Raw genomic sequence first — 21,711 nt, 5'->3', positions numbered from 1 at the left:
TAATTTTTTTGTCATCTAACATTCCTTCCTAAACTAAATCTATGAAGCCTCTCAAACTGAAATTTTCATTCTTGACCAACTCTACTACAAAATCATACCTCGATATCATCTTTACATTTCTCCTGGTCCATATCTCTTGACGAAGTCATGAAATTGGACAAACAAATTAGGCATCCCACCAATTGCATGTACAAGGTACCATCGACCTTCCTCTTTTTCTCTTCGACTAATAACTTCAACCCAATCTTCAATGTTGTAGCCGATGATATTTCGCATATCATTGATAATACCAATATTCTTTAGCATATTTCACTTGAGAAATAAAGATGTTATCTCCATTATGCACACCTTCAAACCAATACAATAGTTCATGTGTCTCGAATGAATCACCTCAAAAGCTACTTCCAAGTCTTCCTTCACTTTAACAATTGCACCTGCACCACTTCCCGTGATTATGAGATAATCCTCTATTTGATGTACAAATTTAGATCAAATGCACTTCTTTGAACACTGCTAGCTCTCAAATGTTCAGTCATATTTAGGTACCATGCCCTTTGTGCCCACTTCAATTTTATTAACTTGCAAACCAAATCCTCTTTACTTCCCATTGAATAAACTGGATGCAACAACCCAAAATATTTCATGACTGGTGTCCATGTCCGTTGACATTGTCACAATCTGTAACCATGAAAATGCGATGTATCGATGTAAGAATGAGTGTATTCTATAAAGGATACGCAGGGCACACCACTATGTTGGTTATCGAGTTTTTAGTTTTGAGTTATCAGTGTATTTGCTTCTTTCCATAGTTAATAAAAAATAGATGTGATTGACAGCTCATATCTATGTGTTTGTCATTCAAATTTTCAGCAATATTGGTTTGTAGGTTAGTATACATAGATCTACCATTGTGATAGAAGCTTTCAAGTTTTCACCTACCTCGGTGGATAGTCCACTTACCACAGTTTGAAAATTAACAGAAAGTGGACATATAATCATCTTAAATTGACCAACTTTCTTTCAGGCTCAACTGACCATCTTTTACTGTTTGATATAATTAATGAAAAGAAATCACATGGAAGAATGTATCAGCATGCATCTTGTAAAGACTACAACTATTGTTCGAGTTCATCAATATCACATTCTGTGTCAAATGAGTCATTGTTCAACAACACATCATCTTGCAACTCAAAAACTTCTTTAGCATAGCACAAATGACAATTGTTAGCCAAATTCTCATTAGGAGTTGAATATGTTTCTTTAGTTTCAATGCCCAAATTGTTGGTCAATGCAATGACAATAACTGCTTTGTAAAAATTTCAACTAAAAATTATCCTAGCTAAAAAATCCTTTCATTGCAATTATCCATGGTAGAACCATCAACATCCTCTACACATCCTTTAAAAAATTAAACGGTTCAAGGCTAAAACTTTAAACTTTGCACAAACCATTAAAAGCTTGCACTTGACTATTATGTTAGTTAACCTTTTCTTAGGAGTTGTTATAATCTCATCAACCATCTAACTTGGAAGTGGATGACACCAGTGAAGTGTCTATCTAGCTCCTCCAAGAGCATAGAAGGAAGAATCTACTTTGCTACAAATATAGTGACTACATTGTTGAACTAAAATACTTTAGATTTATAACACTAATCAAGAGTATGTCACACCAATAGGAACGCACAAGAGAGTGAGAGAGCAAGCCCATGAACAAGGGAAATATGATGCCAATAGGCGACGTGAATCAATATGATGTTACATATGAAGAATAAGTTGTATATTTTTACACAACTCTTGAGGTTGGGAAATTCCCATCATGAGGAGGTTATGGGCCCACACAAACACTTAGCACCATCTTGGTCACCTAAAGGAATGTAAAATAATTTTGACTAGGTCAACTCTTTAACCATAAACAGAAATAAGTAAAGATTGCAAATGTTTCAACACCCTCTCATATTTTGAGAATGGGGCAATGAACATGGATGATAAAGTACAGAAGTTGAGGGCATACCGAAATCAATGAAAGGACAATTATAGCTAAAATACAATAGAGTGGTTTGTGAAGAGCCAACTCAATATGAATACCCAACCATCGTCAATGAAGAAATTGAAGAACTTCTCAACTCCTAAAGGAATGTCGTCGTTGAACTACTTATCTTTGAGGTATTATGATATTGATTTGTCCATCTGTGATAAAGGGATGTTGTAAGCAAGCATGACTACAAGAGAGATAGGATATAAGATTCAGTGGGCATACCCAACTCAAGGAAGACTCAATCATATAGCTAAAATAAGAGAGTGGGTTTATGATGACACAAATCAGTATAGAAGATAAGATAATATTATTAATATCCAACAAGTGACCACTAAAGTAGGTCAAATGGACTATTAGGTACAATGATATCACTGGAAAGTGGGAGCTTTGAAGGGGCTCCAATAAAAATAGGATGCAAAATGAAAGAATTTGAATCTAATCTAAAGCAGGTGGAGACAATATCCAATCTCCATAACTAGATGTCATTCTCAAAGAAAGATGTACAATATAGGAAAATCTAGTGTATGGAAAATGGAAATAGGCAGTGAGCAATGTGTCTCACAATTTGCTCCATCGGGATCTATCTCCCCTAGCCATAGAGGACTACAAAGAAGTGTTAGAAGAAGAGGTGGATGAAGTGTTGTGCTATTGGCCAGAGGCAAATCGTTGAAGTCAAAACCATCTCCATTGAATGTTGGTTAAAGGCTTGGAGAGGCCAAGCTGTTAAGGTCGGGGCTCGAGCCACTGTCCATTTGTCTCTTGGTTTTCAAAAAGGCTTACACAATGAATACCATGTGGTCCACTCTCCATCTATCTCTTAGCAAAAGGGAGCCTTGTAAAGAACGAACCATGTCCATGGGAATCCAAAATGAACCACATGGTATTCATTGCGTAAACCTTCCAGAAAACCTTCCATATCTTTTGTTGTGATGGTATTCAATGCGTAACTAGCCTCTCAAATATTACAAAATGAGAATAAGAAACAAGAAGAGGATAGAGAAGTAACCTGAATCATGGGATGCCCACAGACAACATAAAGCATGGAAGTATGAACAAACAAGGATGTAAGTTTTAAAATGAGATGGAATGCAGGAGTGACATGGGAAAACAATGTGTCAGAAGTGTTTTGGAGAAGTTTGAGGGAAGCATTGTTCACGTCTCCATCGGAAATGAAGAGAGATGTTTCCTGCGACAAAGGAGGTGACGATAGGAGGCTTTGAGACTACAGTATGAGGGAAGGCCATGAAAGAAGGCATGTCAAAGATAACAATGATTCATACCAATGATTCATGGGGCAGGACCTAGGTTTGATGACTGATCCACTTCTCATAATGTTGGTTTAAAGTGAAAGACACAAGAGTAGGCCACATTAGCTATCTTCTTCAAAGTTCACATTAGCTCATCACTTTATGCAATTTACCAAGTTTAGTTAAAAGAGGACCACCAACAAAACCTATTGGGCGTGCCAATGGAATTGGAATATTTCCCAAGAAACCAATCAAGGTATAAGTGTATATTTCTCCATGGGCGCCTTTGTAGATGAAGCACTTTGTGCATTGAGTTATCCTTTCCTTGGCACTATGTCTTCCCACCCCTTTCTTACCTTTCTCCTGTAACCTTTTGGAGCAATTAACCTGTATGCAGGCACGAATTCGTATGTGTAGACTTGTATTATAGTGAGTAGCAATTGTATTATTTATAAAAATATGAATGTTGCTTACAGTTCTTAGTGGCAATGTGCCTAGATAGGCATTGACTTGCCATGAAGATAGAAGGTCACAACTTTTGACCCATGTCTCTTCGCAGTTAATGGGACATTAACTAATTTAATTAATTTATTATTATTGCTATTTGTTATTTTAATATTTATTATTTAATTGATGTTTATGAATATTTTATTCATAACATTGCCACCCCCTTTAGAGATGCTTTGTCCTCAAAGCACACCCAAAAGGGTTTTCTCTACTTGAACATTGCTGCAATGGAATGGCATCCTTTCATTGACTGGTGCATTCTTCACAAGTAATTGTACATTCCTTGAAGTTGGGAGTGTTAACACCATTTAATTTATAATGTCATCCTTGCCAGTTAAACTCCATGAATTGTTCTTCAAGGTTTGTAGTATAGCTCCCTAGTTGTATTAACCATTTTGCACCTAGAACTACATCCATTTCTTTGAGTGGTAGGGAAAATAGATCTGTTTGTAGCTCCAGTTCTTGTATTTGGATTGAAACTTTTTGACATTCTCCTATTTCCTTGATTTTTTTTCCAGTAGCGATAGACATGGTCAGGTCCTTGATTGGGCATATACAAAGACTAAGTTGTTTAGCAAGATCAATGTTTATACAATTGTGAGTACTACCAGAATCTATAAGTATATTGACATTTCTATCTTTTATGAGTCCTTTGAGCCTTAGGGTTTTAGGACATAGTCTCTTCCTCATGTTTGTTGACGGTGTAGTAAGTTTAATGTTCCTTCTTGGAAATTGGCTCTTCTTTCAAAGATGTGGTGGAACGTATTTTGCAGTTGCTTGTTGTTCTTGATCTCTGAATGAGTTACTATTTTCATCAAGGTTTTCCAGTCACATGAGATTGCAATTAATGACGGTTCCTCAGAATCTGAATCTTCACTGTGTGTGACAACGATTCCTTCATCATGTTCTTGTACTTCAATTTGCTTCCCATCTATTATTTTATGAAGCATCTTCACATTTATGGCCTGGCGTCCAGTTTCCTCCACATTTGTGAAAATTATTTTTCTTTTTCATCCTTTTTTCTGGCTCATTACTTGAAGTGTCTGATTCCTTCTCGACTTCATAAGTATACAATTTCTTGTTAAGGCATTTGTGTCTTGATGTCCATTTGTCTCCACAATACCTACATTTGTTAGTTTCTTTTTTTCCTAAATGTTGTTGTTGGTCTTCATCTTCCCTGAATGATGACATTCTGAGCTTATGTTTTCTCTCAATAATTATTGTTGCATGTCTAGCTTCTTCAATGGTTTCGGGTTTATATAGTTTTAATTCTTCCCGAATATAATCCTTAAGGCCACATTGATACATTTTTAGCAGCTCTTCGTCTGAGAATCCCCTTTGCCTTATAGCTAATACTTCCCACTCATGGGTGTATTCGCTTACCGATCCTTTCTGTTTGAGGTGAACGAATTTCTCGTAAACATCGTCTTCTTCTTCGTCATGAAACCTTTTTAGCAGGGCGTTTTAAAATTTTCCCAATTGAATGAGCGAGTTGCACATTTGTTGGACCACCATAGGAACCAATCATATGCTTCTGCTTCTAGGTTGTTGGATGCGGTCATGACCTTCTCTTGTTCACCTATTGGCGGGTTTGCTCTGAAAATGACGTCCATTTTATTTACCCATACAATGGCGCCTTTATGGTTCTTACCATCGTACTTAGGTAATTCCCTTTTAATTTTAAGGTAGTCTCTGTCGGGAAACTTTGTATGGTACTGACTTCCTTCGAATTGTATTTGCGGTACTCGTGGCTTTTCATGCATCGATGGAAATTCATGACTTCGAAAAATTCCGCATCGATGGTAGTCTTTGGACTTTGCATAGTCGAGGGGTTAAAAGGAGGATTGGCTCCTACCATAAATTGGCTCATCATGTTCTTTATTGCTATAATATCCTCTGCCATTTGGTCTTGACTCTTCCCAATGCTTCCTCTCGATATCGTCAAGGCACATGCGCATTCTGTCGAGTTCTTCTTGAAATTTTTTCGAATTGTTGTCATTTTTACTGCTTCCCATTTTGTTCTTCTTTTTCCTTGTAGACCCAATTTTTTTAATTTAAATAATAATATTATTATTATTATAATAAAAAATATATAATTTCCCCCGATCGGGGGGCAACACAAGGAAACAAGAGGGACCGGGGAGATGGGATCGGGAAGGGGGAGGAAGAGGCCAAGTGTGCGAAAGGACAGACGAGGGAAATGAAGTGAGAGGACAGGGGCGAAGGCAAGTGGACGGGCAGAGCAGAGAAGGAACAACCCCCGAGAGAATGAGGGTGGAGACGGATAAGCATGACAGCGAAGATGGCAGGGAGGTCAGCAGGAGGGCGGGCAGAAGGACGCCAGCAAGTGGCAGGGCGAGGGCAGCGAGCATATGGCAAGAGCAACCGAGAGTAAGTGAGGGTTAATGCGAGGAGGTGGTAGCTAGGACGGAGGGTCATCATTCCAAGGTGACAGCATAGGGATTAGTGCAGGGAATGATGACAGATAGGTGGCAGCAAATGAAAATGACAGGAAGGGGAGGGGCATAAACCATAAGGGAGATCAGGTCATAGACAAATGCATGCATAAGAAGGAGACAAGAGACGGAAAGAGGAAAGGTGGCCGAAGAACGATGCTCCAGCCTATGGACGGAAGCAGAACTAGTCCTTAAAGTTGGTACGTTTCTCCTCTGGCCCCTAGCTTCGTAAGGCATAGGATGAATCTCTGCAGTAATATAGGAAATTTGATAAGGAAAAGGTATGAGTTCAGCAAGGAGGTACCCAGAAACTCCTGTGACCCTGGTCGGCCAAAAATAGTAGAAAGGGCAATGAAAATCTAGGGTAGGAAGCTAAGGAGGGAGGGAATAGAACCCAGGATGGGAAAGGTTTCCACCACGGCAAATGCTCGAAACAAAATAAGGAAGAGAGAGACTATAATCATCCCTGTCAGAAACTCTGAGAGAAAACCAGAAGGTAACAAGGAAAAACCTCGGAGAGCAAGTAGAACCGAGAAAAAAGAGAACCAGGGAAACATAATACCTCTAGGGGAGGAAAAATATAGGGTCAGCACTCTAAGGGAGAACATACCCAAACCCGAGAGACCCTGTGAAGTGAGGAACAACAAACCAACCTTCCCTGGCAACAAAAAAATGTGGACGCCCTGGAAAAGCGGTGTGCGTGACGTTTGTTGCCGTGAGGGAAAAACTTCAAGAGAAATAAGAAAGGAAAGAACCCATAACTTTGAGAGGACTAGTGAAATTCCAAAAGAAATCTCGAAGAATACTAATTCTGGTAACAAAAAGGACACAGGTAAATGGGAAATTGTTTTGTTTTATTATTATCAAACTGATAATCGTAATGGCTATGTGATAGGTCTCACCTCACACCACGCCCAGCACAGTGAGGAAGACAGAGAACAACAAGAAGCAGACAGCAACAGGCAGGCAGGTTGTAACATGGCGACCAGGAGGGGCAAGAGAGACAAAAAGATGGCAGAAGGAACGAGCAACTCGAACAAAGAACAAAGGAAAAGAGGGAGAAAGTCAGGCTGTGAACACATGAAAACCCTCATTGACGCCTACATGGCAGGGAACCCGCCGGACATCAGAGCCCAAATTGTTGGATGGGAGCGAGAACTTAACGACAGTATAAAGAACCAAGACATCCCCATGGAGGAGTGGGAAAGTATGGTTCCCGATCCAGGGAATTCTCGAGGTCGTCACTCCCTCTTCAGACAAACAATACAACAATATTGGGTCATGAAGAACATGGTGGCACGGGCCATGACCCTTAATCGAGAACAAGCAGCTAGCGGTGGAACAGAGGCAAAGGAGAACACCAAGGAAAAGGATCTTGTCAGGGCAGAACTCCTCAGGGAAATTGCAACAGTCCAGATACAGACTTACAGAAACAACTTGGCCTTGGGAAGAATTGAGCAGACACTACAAGACATGAAGAGGAGCGAGATGCTTGGCTCCAGTGCCAAAGCGCCAGCCCCAGTAATATCCTCGGATGAGGATTGAAGCAGAGGTCCAGTACATTTCTGATAAAATTTTGATGAAAAGCTTTTACTTGTTTAATTTGAACAGTAGTATAGACAGTAAAGACAATGTCGCTAGATGGGTAGAGAAAGACCTTTTCAAATTTTGGACAGGTTTTAATGCAGACAGGTGGCTATCTGGTTTCCTTCGGGCAGGTAAGCCACCTGGAGCAAATGGAAGTTTTGATTTTGAAAAGCTAATATAAATAGAGGAAGCACCACCAAGTTTACAAATATATATATATATATATATATATATATATAATTTAATTAATTTAATTTATAAAATTAATTTAATTATATTATTATTAACAATATGTTAACCCAACCATAGTATTATATGTTATGTGTGATGTTACATGGGTGAATAGTTGAACCGTCATGGTGGAGTGATGTAACTGTTGATCTAGCATTGACCCTCCGTGTGACGTGTTATACCGAGTTCGATGGTGGAGAAACCATGATGGCAGAGAGCGGTGAATTGCGAGCAACCGGAGGTGGGTCGTACCACGGCAACTGACAAACAACGAAGAGTGTTTGTCAGTGTGGACGTATGGGAACCAGGCCGGCAGGGATTATGCCAAGTGGTGAGTTGACTATCACAGACGATGTTAGTGTGATGTAGTGACAATGGGTATCGAAAAGCAATGACAACGAAACACGCAAGGTCACGACAGTGGAAGAGGATTTGGTGTTTTGCAGCGGCGGTCAAGGTGTTGGATAGGACAGAGATAACCCAGCAAGAGCAACGAAGAGTTATACAGTGGATTATAGCAAAGATGGGTGGATGATATATGAAACATCAAACAACAGAGCAAGCAACGGATGGCTTTGATACCACTGGAGCAATTGAACCTGTATGCAAGCATGAATTCGTATGTGTAGACTTGTATTGTAGTAAGTAGTAGTTGTATTATTTATAAAAATATGAATGGTGCTTACAATTCTTCGTGGCGATGTGCCTATATAGGCATTGACTGGCCACGAAGATAGAAGGTCACAACTTTTGACCCATGTCTCTTCACAATTAATGGGACATTAACTAATTTAATTAATTTATTATTATTGATATTTGTTATTTTAATATTTATTATTTAATTGATGTTTATGAATATTTTTATTCATAACATCTTTCTTTTTCTTTGCAAGTCCCCTTTAGATGTATATGCAATTCATTACATAGGGGTTGGCATAATTCAATTAAGTCCTTTCTTTAGTTATGCATCCATTGCATGAGGACTTGGGGTGATGGCCTTAGAGCGAGGGGGTAGAGTCCAAGCTTCTTTTCCATTTAACTCATTAATATCCCTTTCATTTTTCTTTTAAATTTTGAAATTTATTTTGTGCTCATTCTTTTTTTAATACAATTGCGTCAACCTATTTTAAGTTTTCCGAAGGAAACTTTCACATTTGTATAAAAGTATCACAAACCACTTAGCTTCATTCTCAAATCTTCAAGTCAAACATGTATTCAAAGATCTTAATCATGTCCCAAACAATTAGCCAACCAAGCTATATAACTAGCTCCTGGAACCTTGTCAATAAACGAAACTCAAAGGGGTGCCCCAATTCCATAAATAGTTTAATGCAAATTAAAAAGTGGCATGGGTCTTATGGATGCTACATGCAATGAACGTGGAGTCTCTTGGATTAAATAGGGGCTCAAATCATCACAATCAGCCAAAGATTGTCCCTTCCCTAGTGACATCTACATTGCACGAATACAATAGGCCCATAATAGATACAAAGGAATCCATAAAATCATTTCGCCACAAAATGAGTATGGAATATGATTTGAGAACTAATCAAGCCACCCTTATCGTGCAAGTTCACTGTGGGAAAATTAAGAATTGAAACAAAACACAGGTGAGGTCGATAGCGAGAAGGCAGTTCATTAAATAGGTTTCGCTGCAGGTGGTTTACAGCATAAGCAACCAGAACCCAAGGAAACACAAGGATATTGGAATGTGCTCAATATTGTAGCCAACACAATGTAATTTTGGGAAAGCAAGAATTCAAATGGACTCTTCAGCGAGACCATTGGAACAAACAGAGGAATTAGGTGGGCAATAAACACAGGTTTAACAAGGGCAATTGGCAACAAAGGGAAGAAACAGTGTGGAATTTCAAAGATTCAAAGACTTGAAGAAACACGCAGAGCATAGATTTCTCAGACAAATAGGAAGGTGGACAAGCTCATGGTCCAAATAGGCACATTAACAGACATTCACTCATCACAACAAAAGCAGCTACACGACCTCAAACTGCACATTAATAGACATTCTCTCGTCACAACAAAAGCAATTACACCACCTCAAACACAAACTTCTGCATCTGCACACTCGGCTACATGCCATCACACTCTACATCCACACTAACATCGTGGATGTAATCAACTATGGGTTGAAAGTTCCCATCACAAATGATCTACAACTAATAGAAAGGGGGCAAGAAACACAGACAAACATATAACCGCAAAGAAAGTATGTTACCATGGATTATCAAGGTTTCACATTGAATAACTAGGCCAAAAGACTCTAGAATATGATGTGCAAACTGCAAAGGAACCTCACCATCACTCAAATCAAGAACTGAGTCAAACTCCCACAACCAAATAAAGATGATGCTACCAAGAAAGCATGCTCAGCAAGAGAAAATCTCATTTACTATGCTTTGAGGACAAAACATTCTTAAGAGGGTGGCAATGTAGTAGGAACAGTACTAATTATGCCAATGAAAGGTCAAAGGCCACACACCTCGGGACCAATCACTGTATATCTATACACAGTCAAGAGGCCCAATGTCGATATCATTCCTAATAAATTACAATTGCAGATATACTCTATCAATCTTGGTAATAAACAAGGACTATTTATTCCAGTCTCCATCCATGAGGTGGTTATGGGACCCCACATCAGTGCTTACAGCAACCTTAGTCACCTAAACTAATTTAAAATAATGGTCAGCTCTTAAACCATAGCAACACAAGTAATGACGGTGCTTGGCTGTTTATGACCACAGTAAAAGATTAACATACAACTAGTACTAACTTCCCCATTGCAAACCTACGGTTACAAAATTTCATCGAAGTACATAATTCAAAGTATATGGCACCTTCAAGTTAACTTATTAAGTTATTGCCCATTATTGTCATAATTGTGGACCATTATAGTGTTCTAATATTTATAAAGCATAGTACTGATCTAATAATTATAACCCATAAAAATAAATTCATCATACAATATCATTTTTTGTTATAACTTACCTTTTGAACAGAAGTACAAGAAAAAACTAAAGATTATACATGCGTCTACAGATCACCATGCGCCACTGAGATAATTGAGTAAGGCCTTAACAGCAATCATTGTAAATAATTCATATCTCAGAAATCAAAAATTAATATTTCCATGTGTTGATCACTCCCAAAATATATAAAGCATCTATTGCAAATTCCTTGGACTTCACACAAACAAAGTTTACAAAATACAAAAATATAAGAAGACAAAAAAGAGACCTCTATATATAGTTTCTTTATTTGTGGGCCTTTGTGTTCATCCATTCCCTGTCACACAATAGAGTGAACATAAAAATAAATTAAAATCAGCCAACCAAAATAATATTGGAAAAAAATAACAAGTGCCATAAAATTAATTTTCAAATTAATAACTACTTTAAGATGCATAAATATGCAAGAAATAAAATGGCACACCTCAACATACTGATCATAGAGATCACAAAGTCGGTCTTCGGTTGCATAATCCCACTTGTAGCATCCATTCAATTTTCCTTTTTCTACAGAGGTTGACACTGCTTGTAAATCATCCAATGAACCTTCTTGCCTGCTTTCCTAATAAAACATAAGACAGTTGAACCTTCGTAATCAAGCACTGGCAATTGGTATCATGTCCATTGATGCAATGTAAATTCAAATACCCAATGGCTCTTGACAAAGCAGTCAAATGAAAAGCCATCAGAGAATATTACTTTAATTCTAAACTCAGAATTTTAGAAAATTAAATACTATCCACGGTGCAAACACATTCTACATACAAGAAAAGTTGAAACAGTTACATACCTGAGCTTGCAAAGAAGATACTTGCATTTGGACCATTTCAGTCACCTCCTTTTTTATGTGTTCAAGCCTACCTTCTTTTTCCTGCTTGGCCGAGATTCCTGATGCAATCATTTCCTTCAAGTTTCTCTGCATATAAACAAAATCCAATAGGCATCAATTAGTCATTAAAATCCTTCAGCACAAAGTTGACATATTCATATTTGTCTAACTAAAAACTTTACATGGAAAAGTATACTAACCTTATTCTAGGTTAACCTAAAGGTAAAAACAAGCAATTGAGTAATAAATCCAATATAGGGTATTTTTACTATCAAAATAAGTGTTTGCAGTGAAAGGAAACCATGTATGATAGATCCTCCCCATATCCATCGATAGCTAACAACTGTGATCAAAAACATTCTTAGAACTAATTCTCAATATGTTTTAAGAATGACAACAAATGGTTTTCATTACCGCAATGAAGACATTAGAATGAATAGTCAGTTTACCCTCCATTTATTGTTTATATCAGATCGCATATGATATTTTTGTATATAAAATATTATTTTGGGGTCATTTAACTACAGTTCCAACCAGGCTCCTTTAGTCTACATTGGTTCCATTCAAATTGAACTCCTGCCCAAAGAAACTGTGGATGCAACAAAAAGCCACTGATTGCATCAAATCTTATTAAAATTTCATTCTAACAAACTTAAAAGGCACCTTTAGCAATGTATTTTGTACATGGAAACAGAAAGGATAATGTCCATAAGACATCCTGAGAATTAAGTATTGGTGGAGAGGCATCATATGCAAAGTGTAACAACAATGAGAATCTAGTCAAGTTGATTCAAGGTTGAGTTCATTTTTGTTTGAGCTGGAAATGAATCTATAGCGCATTGGTATATGCAATGGCAAAGATTAAATTGCTTAGAAGCCACAACATTGCTTTCCAATGTTCTTTGGGAAAACAAATTAAGGTCATAATGTTTATAAATGACTCAAAAAATTACTAAGATTTGAAGGAAAGGATTGTGATTTTTTAGGATTAAAGTGTTTAGAAGGCACAACATTGCTTTCCAATGTTCTTTGGGAAAACAAATTGATATACACATGTTCAGTTTGATTTAAATCTAGTAAAATATTTATTAAAATCTGCCTTCTGTCAACCTCAATTCCTACATATCCTACAGTGACCTTGGGCTCCAAGATTTTAGCACATTTTGCCATATTCCCTATTATGTGTTGTTTCTAACTGTTTTAAGCCTAAAAAATCACAATATTTTCCTTCAAATCTTAGTAATTTTTTGAGCCATTTATAAACCTTATGGCCTTCCACTCATACTCCAAAAATATCACAATCCCCAAATGTCCTATATAATGTGCCCCACTAGATAAACTACTAGTTTTCCTTGACCACCAGCTGAACCAATCATAAGCATCCCCTTCTAAGTATAGGGAGGATATTGATATTTTTTCTTAGAAAACATGCAGTATCAAGGAATCTTTTTCATTGCCTCCGAATGACCACGAACTATGCAAAGCCCATCAATAAACTTGCTCTTAGCCAAATGTGCTTTAGATGGTTACCCTATTAAATAATGAGACAAGAAAAGACTAATACTTTGTAGCTAAGTGGAAGAGGCCAAACACTACCCACCATACAATTCCACTTGTATTCAAGAGTAGAGGCAATCCATTGAGCATTCAAGATAGGGTATAGGACATGCTTTGATGCAAACAGAGTAAACGTTTTAGTCATAAAGATTACCTTTTTTCCTAAACTTCCATTCCCAAACCCACCATTTCCAGCCTCACATATCAATATTCATCTTCTATAGTGCTTCACAGGGGCCCAGTGCCATAACATCATTAAATACTCACTTGTCAAAGTAGATGTTGTTAGTTTGTAACATAACTGACCCCCAAGGTGACTTCATGGAGGTGGGACACCCAAATTTTTCTCTTCCTCTGACTATCTCAAACTTCTCTTCCGAAGTCACCATTGTCCTCTACTCAACGAGAGTTTTCCAATGATGTAAATACTAAATTCTACTTCATTTTGAGTTTTGGACACAAAGTTATGGTCCTCGCAAGATTTTCCAATTTCTGCCACATCACAAATGAGTCAATGACATGTCACAAACCTATGCCACATGTCACCACCAACTTATACCACATTTGCAATTCAAACAACATTAGCTTTTACTAACCAACCACTAGGGGATGTAAGCCATCGCGTCAAACTTCTAGCCTCCTTTGTTTGAACCTAGTTTGGTGGGAAATTTGTTAACTAGCATAATTCCACAACTCCCGTCAACCAACCACCGCGCCAATATGCCACCGAGAGGACTCAAAATGGACTTCATAAGAATTGGTTGATCCAATTAATGGACAACAACTAACCAGGCAAAAAGAACCCTAAATAACCAGCGCAACAAAAGAACTCCCGACCGAAACATCCAGATCTGGAAAAAACATAAATGCACCAAGATATCCACCCCCCAATTCATGCCACATTAGCATGCCACATCATCAACAAACACCATAAATACCACATCTACAATGACACATCAATCGCCACTTCACCATAGCCACGTCAATCACCCTTCCAAGTGGACTTCATTGAACCTCCACATGGGCCATCCTACTGGTATTTGGATGCTAGATTTTGCATTAGTATGCATTTCAAGAACTGAATTTTCGATCTTTTTCCCTTGACAAAGTTTGATTACATGTTCCAACACTTAAAATCCGAGGTGCCCAAACATCGATACTCGACGAATCCTGAATCCCCTTCTTCAACACTTACCAGATCCCACTAGCATATTAAAAATTTATCCAAATATCTGAATTTTCCAATCTTCCAGAAATCTAGTTTTTGAATCCATCCAGATCCGAAAAACCTAGACTTTAAAGAGACCATTTTTCTAAATTTTTGGATTTTTGGACTTCCAACTCCACATCCTCTCTACCATGTAGGTGCCATCTCGGTCACCATCTCAGCTTTTTTGTACAACAGTGCCACATCAGCATGCCTCATCATGTGCCACATCAACTACCACTTCAAAGTTCAAATGCCACGTCGACCACCACGCTGTCTTCGACACCGACATCCAAGCATAGTTGTTTCCATAAAATGCATTCTCAAGAAGTTTCCAATTTCCAGACTTCCAAATCTAGATTTTGTTAAGCAACATGAAAACTCTAATGGATACAACATCTACCAAATTCCAGATTTGCTAGATATTTGAACTTTGAATTATATCAAATGATAGGAAAGTCCTTGGTAACTAACAAGAGGATGAGTATTCTATTAGCTGAGTTCTATCCAACGATAGGAAGGAACTCCGACAACTAACAAGATTGTGATTTTTTTGTTATTCGAATTATGTTAGGATGGCAAAACCTTAGCAGAAAGGTTACTAACGAATATATCAGAATCCAGCAAAATCCGTGTCACTAATGAAAGTTTTGGATTTCTAGATTCCTCATAGCTCCAACTTCAAGTTTCGCCTGGCAAGTTCTACCCATTCATGCATCTGGCTTACAAGAATTTTCATGAGTCCTTTTATTAAGATTTCCTAGATGACCGCTAATTTGAATAGCATGGCATCCACCCATATAGGATCTCTACCCCATTTTGCCCCCATGCAAGGCCCGTGTCTCGAAACGCTTACCAACGCATGTGACCAAGGGCTGGAGTTGAAGCTCCTACTCCTGAACTTTCTAAATTGTACAAGTTCAACAAGGATTTCAAGCTCTTCTTCACCTGACTATTTTAGTCCTAAGGGTGTACACTTGCTCAAATTTCTCTAAGGAGACTAACTCATGCTTAACCTTGTTTAGCATCCATTTTCATGAGGTTGGACCATCCTCCAAACATGGTAAACCATCAATCACTATGGTTTTCATAAGGAGGTAGTATCCTCATAAAACTCTTATTAGCTAGTTATTCATTCATCCTTCAAATATACAAGTAAATTACAAATTCAAGGAAGCCCTACAGTCCTTATGGACTTTCTAACAGTTTTGGGCTAAATCTATAACTAATTTAGATCAAGGAAATGTTACAGTCCATATAAGGTTCCTACTATGAAAAAACATCCAAGAACTTTTTCAACCGCACATCCCTCAGGTTACTCATTCACACGTTGATCTCACAGAAACTCTTATGATTCATATTCCTTTAAAACAACTTTCAAATCTAACCTCTAAGTCCGAAGAGAAGAAGCTCTGAATAAAAGACTTGCTAGATGCTTGGAAGAGTTGGGACGTGAAATGTCTCTACTCTAGAGAGGAGACCCACCAATAAGATCTAGAAGGCATTGATTGTCTATTGGTTTAGCATAATCTCTAACAAGATCTAAGTAAACAAGTGCAAGGTCTCACTAGTCGATCAGATGACTCCCCCCTATCTAACAAATCTAGGGACTGCAACAGCATTATTCACACCTTACCTCTTGGTCCTCACTTCCATTGGGATCCTAGAAACACGGATGTGATTTTTTAAGTGATGTGTAGCCAAAGGGGACACCGGAGGATGTATGAAGGTTATAGTCAAATTCATTCTAATTTTCAAAATATCTATCACGCTACCAACCTTCTTGACCTATTAAGGCAACAAAACTATGGTGAACGAGGAATGCTTCTCTCACTTCTCTTCAAGCATAGAAATAATATGTTAAAAAAATTCTATCAATTTCTTACCTTCTTAAGGTCCAATAAACCATAATGGTCTTAGTAGATGTTAATCAACATCATATAAATATCATTTCTACAGACATAGAAAGATTGTGAAGTGGGAGTTATGAGACTCGTTGAACAAAGAACAATACCATCCATGTATCCCATAGTATTAGGGACCACAAAAAAGCTGAAGAACCTAATCTAATTTCTTGAAAATAGTAAAACTGAGATGCTTGCGAAACTCGTGCAACGAATGTCATGTCAACTTACCTAAAAAGGAGGATTTTTGAACCACATTAAGAACTTTGTCTAAAGCTTTTGTAGTCACCAATCTTTCATCACCATATCCAAAAGCACCATGCCAAAAGCACACAACTACGCCAAGTATAATTCTATAGAGGAAGAATCCAAGTTGTATCTACTTTCTGACAAATTAATTGAGGCTAGAGGTGTGGTGTGGTGTAAGTCCTACAATGTTCTTATCATAGATAGAATGAAGGGTGAACTCTCTAAGGATGAGTTATTCACTTCCCTTACTTTCATGAAGAATGGTAAGCTCCCCAATATTAATGAGCTACCTAGTGAATTCTTCAAGATAATATGGGAAAACATAGATGAGGATCTTCATTTTGTGGCCAATGAAGCTTTCTCTTCGAGCACTTCACAACCTTTCTCAATCAAGGGACATTTAAATTACTCCAACGAATGCAGCGAAAGAGACAACTAGGGTTGGCATCCCATTAATCTACCCAATGTCTCTTCTACGATTTTGACTAGAAACCTGCTCTCTAGATTTGCGAAGTGACCTCAAGAATTGTTAGGCAAAAACATGAACGATTCATTCCTTAAAATTGACTTTAATTTTAAAGCCTTAAATTTGAAATTTTTAACAAGACCATTCAGAATAACAGAATTTATTAATTTGATGTTGAGTACCTACTTGGGGTTTCTGTGGTTAAAGATGCTTTTGATTTGCTCCAGTTCCTGCTCCCATTACCAAAAGACCAAAAACCTCCCAGCCAAACTGGGTATAATCTCGGTACCCAGCTCCAAAATACTTCAAATTCGATGTAATTTGGCCCTCGTACCAAAAAGCTTCAAGAACAACTACTCAATTCTTCTGTGTCTTTCTCTTGTAAGTTCCTCCTCTGCCTCTTTCTACATAAAAAATTCTCTCCCCATTTTTGTAGTCCTTTCCTCCTTTTATGCTCCAGAGATTACCCTCTAACCGCTCCAAATTTGTCCACCGTTTTTAATTTGATAAGCTCAAAATTGCAGAGGCGGTCATCGCCTTGTCCTCTCCCGATTTGCTGGCAATGCCTCTTTATCAAAATATCATGTTTCCATTTTTGTTTAAATCAAATAGTATTGTGGTTTTATATATACTTCTTTTTATTATATTCATAATTTAACACATATATACTTCTCTTTATTATATATATTAATTTCCTTTGATTTTTATAGAATACGTAATTTCTTTTGTTAGAATAATATATATATTATAATTTCTTTTGTACATATTTCCTGTGTGTATAGTTCCTTTGTGATGAGTTCATTATATTGCATTTATATTTAGTTTTATATAGTAGAATTATATATATATATATATATATATATATATATATATATATATATATATATATATTATGGTGGTGGTGCATATATCAGGTACCCTACTATATTCTTGTGAGTTAGGTATTCACTTCAATAGTTAATTCATTACCCTAAATATGGATGTTTTTCAATAATAACTAATATATATACTAGTGCAGTGCAGGCGATACATGCATATGTAGCTATCATATGCATGTCTCGTGCGCATGCTAATACCCCATGTTCCCTTTAATTCAAGATGGGTCATTACATTAATAAAGTCTATGATAGAGTTGATTGGTCTTTCATCACGGCCATGATACAATGCCTTGGTTTTCACTCCAAGTGTGATAATTGAACAAACTTTTCTCAAACACCTTAGTTTCATTTCCTTGAACACTACAGCCATAGTCTGCATCACTTCAATGTTAGATCAGACGGGACTTCTCACTTGCTCCATATTTATACATTCTGGCTACTAATGTTTTTAAGTTGCTCACTGGAAGCAAGCACAATGCAAGGATGAATCCAATATACCTCTCTCCCTGATGGATCAGAGATGGGTTACAATCACTTTGTTGATTATACTCTTCTATCGATCAAGGCAGATCAAGAGTCCATCACCTCATTTATCAATCAAGGATTGCAAGCGAAAAGTTTAGGCTGACCTAGTGACTAGCCATACCCATTGTTGGTGCTGATTTGGAGCTTATTTGAGAAGGGAATTCATTCATGGTTGTATGGATTTAGAATGGATTTTTGGATTATGTTTCACTCTATCAAAGAGTTTCTCAAAACTTGGCCTGTCTATTCCTCGGAACTTATAAATCTTGTGTCTTAATGTGATTTTGCCTATTTGCACCCTAACACGCAATACAAATAAGCAAGCTTGTATTTTTGGTGTCTAACTGTTCCTATTTCTAGTCATGTTCATGTACATATATATTTTTAGAACAATTTTGCGTATTTATTTATTTTATTTTTCTTGACTCGAAGGGCTCAGCAAGTCTGTGTCGAGTCACAGAGATTACTTTGACACATACACAGACTATTCTCTTCTTGTATCCAAGCTTTTCTAAAAATACTTTGTATCCAATCAAATAACATATCCAAATCCATATCTGTAAAACATAGCAAATTAAAGGCTCTCCACTCACACACATTTTTTGACAAATTATGGCAGACACTCTTCCATCATCTAAACACCAAACTTCCAGCTTTATTTTCTGTGCAAAGGACGCTTAAAAATATTAATTTTTTATAACCCAGTTACAAACTAACTGGCACAACAAATTCTCACAATATAGAACCAAAATAAATTTTATCTATCTAACTTGTAACAGTCAATACTCTGGGTTAATTAACTAAACAGCAGAAGCAAATTCACATGAAACCAATCACATCAACAAAATAACACAAGTATACCTAGGAAGCCATAGTGTGGGGAAAACCTACAAATGTTGGGCTCTTTTATTCAACTTCAGAAGCAAGATTTGTTACAGTAGTTACACAAATTTGCTACAGCAATTTCACAGCAATAATTTTGGCCTCAAAACCCTCACTGTGCCCTCTCATACAACCCACACTTGGTCCTCTTGGCCCAAACGTGTGGCCAAACTGATTTACTTCAGCGTACAAGAGAAAACTCGGCCTCTTGGCCCTTGGCACAAAACACACCCTGCTGCTCAAGGAACTTGTCCTATCTCGCCCTCTTTGTTGATCAATTCATTCTTGGTATCGCTATAGCTAACTCAACCTCAAAACTCACTTTCTCTGCCTAGATACTCGCTCTCACTGAATCTCTTATCTTTATCTTTCTTTACTTAAACTTAAGTACAAGTCATAAATTTAGCTTGCATTACATGTATATCTCATGCATGCCATATGTAACTCATCAACATGCACGCAACTCTGCATCTAGCATGCAACCCACTTGCACACTCTACATGTTGCATGCAATCAACATGCAAACTCCACATGTCGCATGCAACTCACATGCATGCCTTGCATGTCACATACGAGCTCCTAAAGACGCCAAACAAGGTCCTTCTAGTTAAGAAACAAGGCTAGAAGACCTTCCACAACTACAAAAATCAACACTCCCTCTTAGCGAGGAAACTGTTCTACACAACACCCAACTTATCACTAAAGAATACAAACTTGCCCTTCATCAAGTCCTTGGTCAAGATGTCTAGTACTTGCTCATCTGTAGGAATGTATTGTAGCTTCACTATCCCCTTCTGCACACAGTCTCTAATGAAGTGGTACTTGAACTGAATGTGCTTCGACTTGTCATAACACACTGGATTCTTAGAGTGTTTGATGCAACTATGATGATCATAGTAATTGACAGTCAGATCTATCTCTTGATCAAAAAGCCCAACAAGAAGTTTATGAAGCCAAATCGCCTTGCACATAGCGATATTGGCTGCCATATACTCAGCGTTTGCAGAAATCAGTGCAATTACCCTCTCTTTCCTGCTATACCAAGAGACCACTCCTAATCCCAAACTAAAACTACACCTTGGAGTACTTTTCCTGTCAGTTCTACTGCCTACCCAATCTGCATTGGTGTACCCCTCGAGCTTCACCCCATCTTGTTGAATATAACTCAACACATACTCAACTGTGTTGAAAATTGGAAGTTACGGGATAAATTTCCTTGAATAAAATTTCATTTCCGACCTTTCTAAAGTGACTTTCTAAAAATAGAAAGTCATGTCTATCTTTGTAACCATGACTTTCCAAAAATAGTAAATCACTTTCCATCAATTCAAATTCATATATATACGATGGAAAATCACTTAACTTGTTTTTAATCAATCTCAATTGTTTAATTTTTAACTTAATCATTAATATTATTATTCTTATTGCTATTATCCTCTTTATGATATTATTATATTATTATTAAAAAGAAATTCAAGTGTCTCAATCATGAGACTCAATCATGTCATATGTAACTCCTCTCAATTAATGCATATGTTACCCTCTCTCTGTCTTAATGGATTCATTCATCTCTCTCTTTAATGCTCTTACGCACCTCTTACACTCTCTTACACAATTTAACGACTCGTCATAAAAAGATTCCTCTTACACCTCTTTAATGCATAAGTTACACTTCTCTCCTAAATGCATAAGTTACATTCCTCTCCTTTATGACGTAAGTTACACTCCTCAAGGCATACGAGTTACTCCCTCATGAATTCGACCTCCTTGCTCTTCCTATATATTTGTGCCTCGCACCCTCACTTGACACACTTACTTGTGCTCGTGAGAGGAGAATTCGAACTTGAGAAAGAGAGAGTTGGAGAGTCTAGAAGAAGATTGAGAGAGAGAAAGAGTCTTCAAGAGCAAGAGCAGATCTTGGAGAGCCAAAGCGATTCAGTATTTGCATCAGCTACTGTTGTTAGAGATCTTCAAAATTGGTGACCTTCTTCATTCTCTCTTTGTACTTTGTATCTCTACTGAATAATTGATTTCTAATAGAAGAAGAATCTAGCCGGGGTTTCCCCTTGTGGGTTTTTCCCTGATCATTGACCTAACTTCTCTGTGTCTCATTGAGTTCTTGG

The 21,711-nt window shown here is 37.5% G+C and overlaps 1 protein-coding gene across 2 annotated transcripts in view; it reads right to left on the bottom strand.

Moving 5' to 3' along the window:
- LOC149218098 (ubinuclein-1-like) overlaps positions 1-21,711 on the bottom strand; it is an 87,895-nt gene that overhangs the window by 7,303 nt on the left and 58,881 nt on the right. For both annotated transcript variants that reach the window (XM_089383810.1, XM_089383811.1), the window contains exons 10-12: positions 11,882-12,007; positions 11,516-11,653; positions 11,321-11,368 (exon numbers count right to left, since the gene is read on the bottom strand). In XM_089383810.1, coding sequence (XP_089239936.1) covers positions 11,321-11,368; positions 11,516-11,653; positions 11,882-12,007 — 312 coding nt within the window. The remainder of the gene's footprint in view (positions 1-11,320; positions 11,369-11,515; positions 11,654-11,881; positions 12,008-21,711) is intronic.

Source organism: Pinus tabuliformis, chromosome Q (assembly GCF_031772625.1).
Source record: "Pinus tabuliformis cultivar Carrire ecotype Pingquan chromosome Q, CPIR1, whole genome shotgun sequence".
Taxonomy (NCBI): Eukaryota; Viridiplantae; Streptophyta; class Pinopsida; order Pinales; family Pinaceae; genus Pinus; species Pinus tabuliformis.
Note: the sequence above shows the minus strand (reverse complement) of the source record. Positions and strands in the feature narration are given on the sequence as shown.